General features: G+C 53.6%; 1 protein-coding gene across 1 annotated transcript; it reads right to left on the bottom strand.

Annotated features, from left to right (window-relative positions):
• Nucleotides 1-244: 244 nt before the first annotated feature.
• LOC134556306 (transcription cofactor HES-6-like) lies at nucleotides 245-1,863 on the bottom strand. Its single transcript, XM_063408696.1, has 4 exons — nucleotides 1,813-1,863; nucleotides 1,296-1,391; nucleotides 1,063-1,141; nucleotides 245-690 (listed from the first exon to the last, which is right to left on the bottom strand). The coding sequence occupies exons 1-4, from the start codon at nucleotides 1,861-1,863 to the stop codon at nucleotides 245-247; spliced, it is 672 nt and encodes a 223-aa protein (XP_063264766.1).
• Between the last annotated feature and the right edge of the window lie 766 nt (nucleotides 1,864-2,629).

Here is a 2,629-nt window from a genome sequence, read left to right on the forward strand (position 1 = left end):
TACAATATTATACACTAAAGAGCGTGAGGGGATTCTATACAATAATTTAGATGTATTAAATAAATAAAAAATAATAGCAGCCTTCTACAATGCAGGCTACACGTAGGTTTACTTCGGCTTGAAGTACCCAGGTCTTTAGTACACCTACAGGAACAGATTTGCTCCATAAGTGTTTTAAAGAAACATATCTATAAGATACATAAGTAAGAGTGTCTAAGGTTAGGACAAAAATTGAAAACACACTTTACCACGGTCTCCACATATCTAATGACCCCATTCTGGGGTTGTTATGGGAAAGATTTGGCTGCAGAACCTGTTTGGGAGGTGCAGCATCAACCTGGTTGAAGACTGACAGCGCGGGCAGCTGGAAGGAATTTTTGGAAGCTTGCTTGCTGTCCGCAGGGTAGAGGCGCTCCTGGGACGGGTTTGTGCCTCGAGCGCTGCCCTTGGGGCTCAGGGGGCTTTTCTGCCCCAGGAGAGGCTGCTGGGCCGGGCTCAGAGACCTCAGAGCTGCTCTGCAGGTGTCTTCGCCCGACCTGGGCAGGGATTTGAGCAGGTGGTTGAGGAGGCGCGCCCCGAGGGTCTTGTCCATCCACTCGCAGGTGAGCAGCAGGTTGTGCACCTCGTGCATGCACTGGATGTAGCCGGTGCTGTACCTCTGCTGGGCCTCCAGGCCCACCTTGGAGTCGGCTGGAGAGGGAGAAGACACAAAGGGCAGGTGGTGAGCGGCTCAGAGCGACCGGGCTGGCCGCTGCTGAAGCCACCGGGACGCTTTGGGGGGGGAAGGCGAGCAGGCTGCGATCCCTGTGCCCTACCGCCGAGGGGAACCGCACCAAAAAGGCAGAAACCGGCTCTGGGAGGAAAAAACACCTGCCGTGGATTAAGCAGCGCCGGCTCCATCTCCCCATCTAGTGGAGGCAGCCAAAGCCCGGCAGCAGCCTGGGCCCCGGCCGGTGTGAAGGATGCCTGTGCCGGGCTGCCAGTGGATCCAGCCTGCTGGCATCTGGAAAGGGACCGGGCACAGGGGAGGGCTGGGAACACGGCGAAGGGACAGGCACTCACCCATCATCTTGCTGCTCTGGATGTTCTGGAGGTGCTTTACTGTCATTTCCAGGATGTCTGCCTTTTCCAGCTTAGACTGCTGATAAGGAAAGAGTGCAGCAGTTAGAGGCAAAGAAGGGTTTGCACCGTGCCCAGTTTCTCTAAAGATGAGGCATTTCCCTTCCTCCCCACCTCCCCCCAGCCCAATTTCCCACCAGCAAAAGGACAAAAAGCAGCATAAAATGAGCACTTACATCCAGGTGAAATGCACCCACAACAGTCTCCTTCAGCTGGTCTAAGCAGTTGTTAATCCTTTCCCTTCGCTTCCGCTCAATGAGGGGTTTCCTTAACTGGCAAAGAAAAGGAGCAGGAAAATTTGCAGTTGATATTTTCATTTCCTCTCCCTGCTGCAGTTCAGCAAGGCCAAGCCCCCTGTCCCCAGTGTGAAGCAGCGCAGGGTGGCACAGTGCTCAGCAGGGACAAGGAGTGGATGGAGTGTGTGACCATGTGTGTGCCAGCTCCAGCCATGGCCTGTCCCTGAGGTGGCATCACTTCTCCCTTCTCCCATTTCCAATCATCTCAAACAGAGCAACTCATTTCACCCGACCAAAACAGAGAGAAGGCATAGAAAGGAAGCAGAAAAATACCTGCATGAGTTAAATTCAGAGAAAACGTCTTTCTAGTAGGAGAAAAAGCCTTGTCTCCTTTCTGTGTCCTGGAGGCAGTGGCTCGACACCCCTCCCTCACATGGCACAGGGGACACTGACTGACCTTCCTCTCCTCCTTGGTGCTGGCCACCTTGTGCGTGGTGGTGGCCGTCATCCTGCTCCAGGCAGCCGGCCCGGCTCCAGCGGGACAGGACGGGATGGGAAGGGATGGGAAGGGATGGGAAGGGAAGGAGGCACTGGGGCAGTGGCTCGCTCCCCGTCCAGATGGGCCCTTTGCTGCTCCGCTGCTCCTCGGCTGTATTTATAACCCCGAATTAGCATCTGAAAGGCAACTTTCCTTGGCGGGACTTCTTTTCCCACACGAGGGGTCGAGCCCGGAGGTTTGTGGCCATCAATCAAAGCTGACAGGTCACTGCTTCTTTTCAATGACCACGCCGGCCCCCCCAAACGGCGACAGATGTCCAGCCTCCGACGCTGGGCTTTGGAGGGGTCCTTTGTTCGGGAAGAAGGGAAGGAAAATGGGCGCGCTCAGAGCAGCTTGCACGGCTCCTCGTTCAATTTGCACAGATTCCCAGGGAGAGACACAATGGCTGGGAAGCGGTTCCATTACACCTGGGAAAATGCCTTCCACTCATCTTTTTCTCCTCTATCTCCTTGAAGTGATGCCTATTTTTACCTGCTAACCTGACCCCAGTAGTTTCACATCACTGTAACAGCCTCTTAATTTAATAATAGAGTGCTTCAGCTAGGAGTTCCTGCTCCCAGGGATTATTACTACAAGGAAATGATGATCGATTAAAAACTGTTGACAGCAGACACCTGAAGGAAGGTTGTTTCCATCACAGAAATCCTCTAGGGAAAACATGGGAACTTTATTTACCTCCTGGGAATCTGAATTATCTGTTGCACCTGGGTGGATG

The sequence above is a fragment of the Prinia subflava genome, chromosome 11 (genome assembly GCF_021018805.1).
Source record: "Prinia subflava isolate CZ2003 ecotype Zambia chromosome 11, Cam_Psub_1.2, whole genome shotgun sequence".
NCBI classification, from domain to species: domain Eukaryota; kingdom Metazoa; phylum Chordata; class Aves; order Passeriformes; family Cisticolidae; genus Prinia; species Prinia subflava.

Bases quoted from the DNA above. Each gene is read 5' to 3' on its own strand.
- LOC134556306 (XM_063408696.1), bottom strand. From the start codon at position 1,863: ATGACGGCCACCACCACGCACAAGGTGGCCAGCACCAAGGAGGAGAGG. The intron at 1,392-1,812 runs GTCAGTCAGTGT...TTTCTTTGCCAG, and splicing joins GCACCAAGGAGGAGAGGAAG to TTAAGGAAACCCCTCATTGA. The intron at 691-1,062 runs GTGAGTGCCTGT...CTCCCTCTCCAG, and splicing joins CCAGAGCAGCAAGATGATGG to CCGACTCCAAGGTGGGCCTG.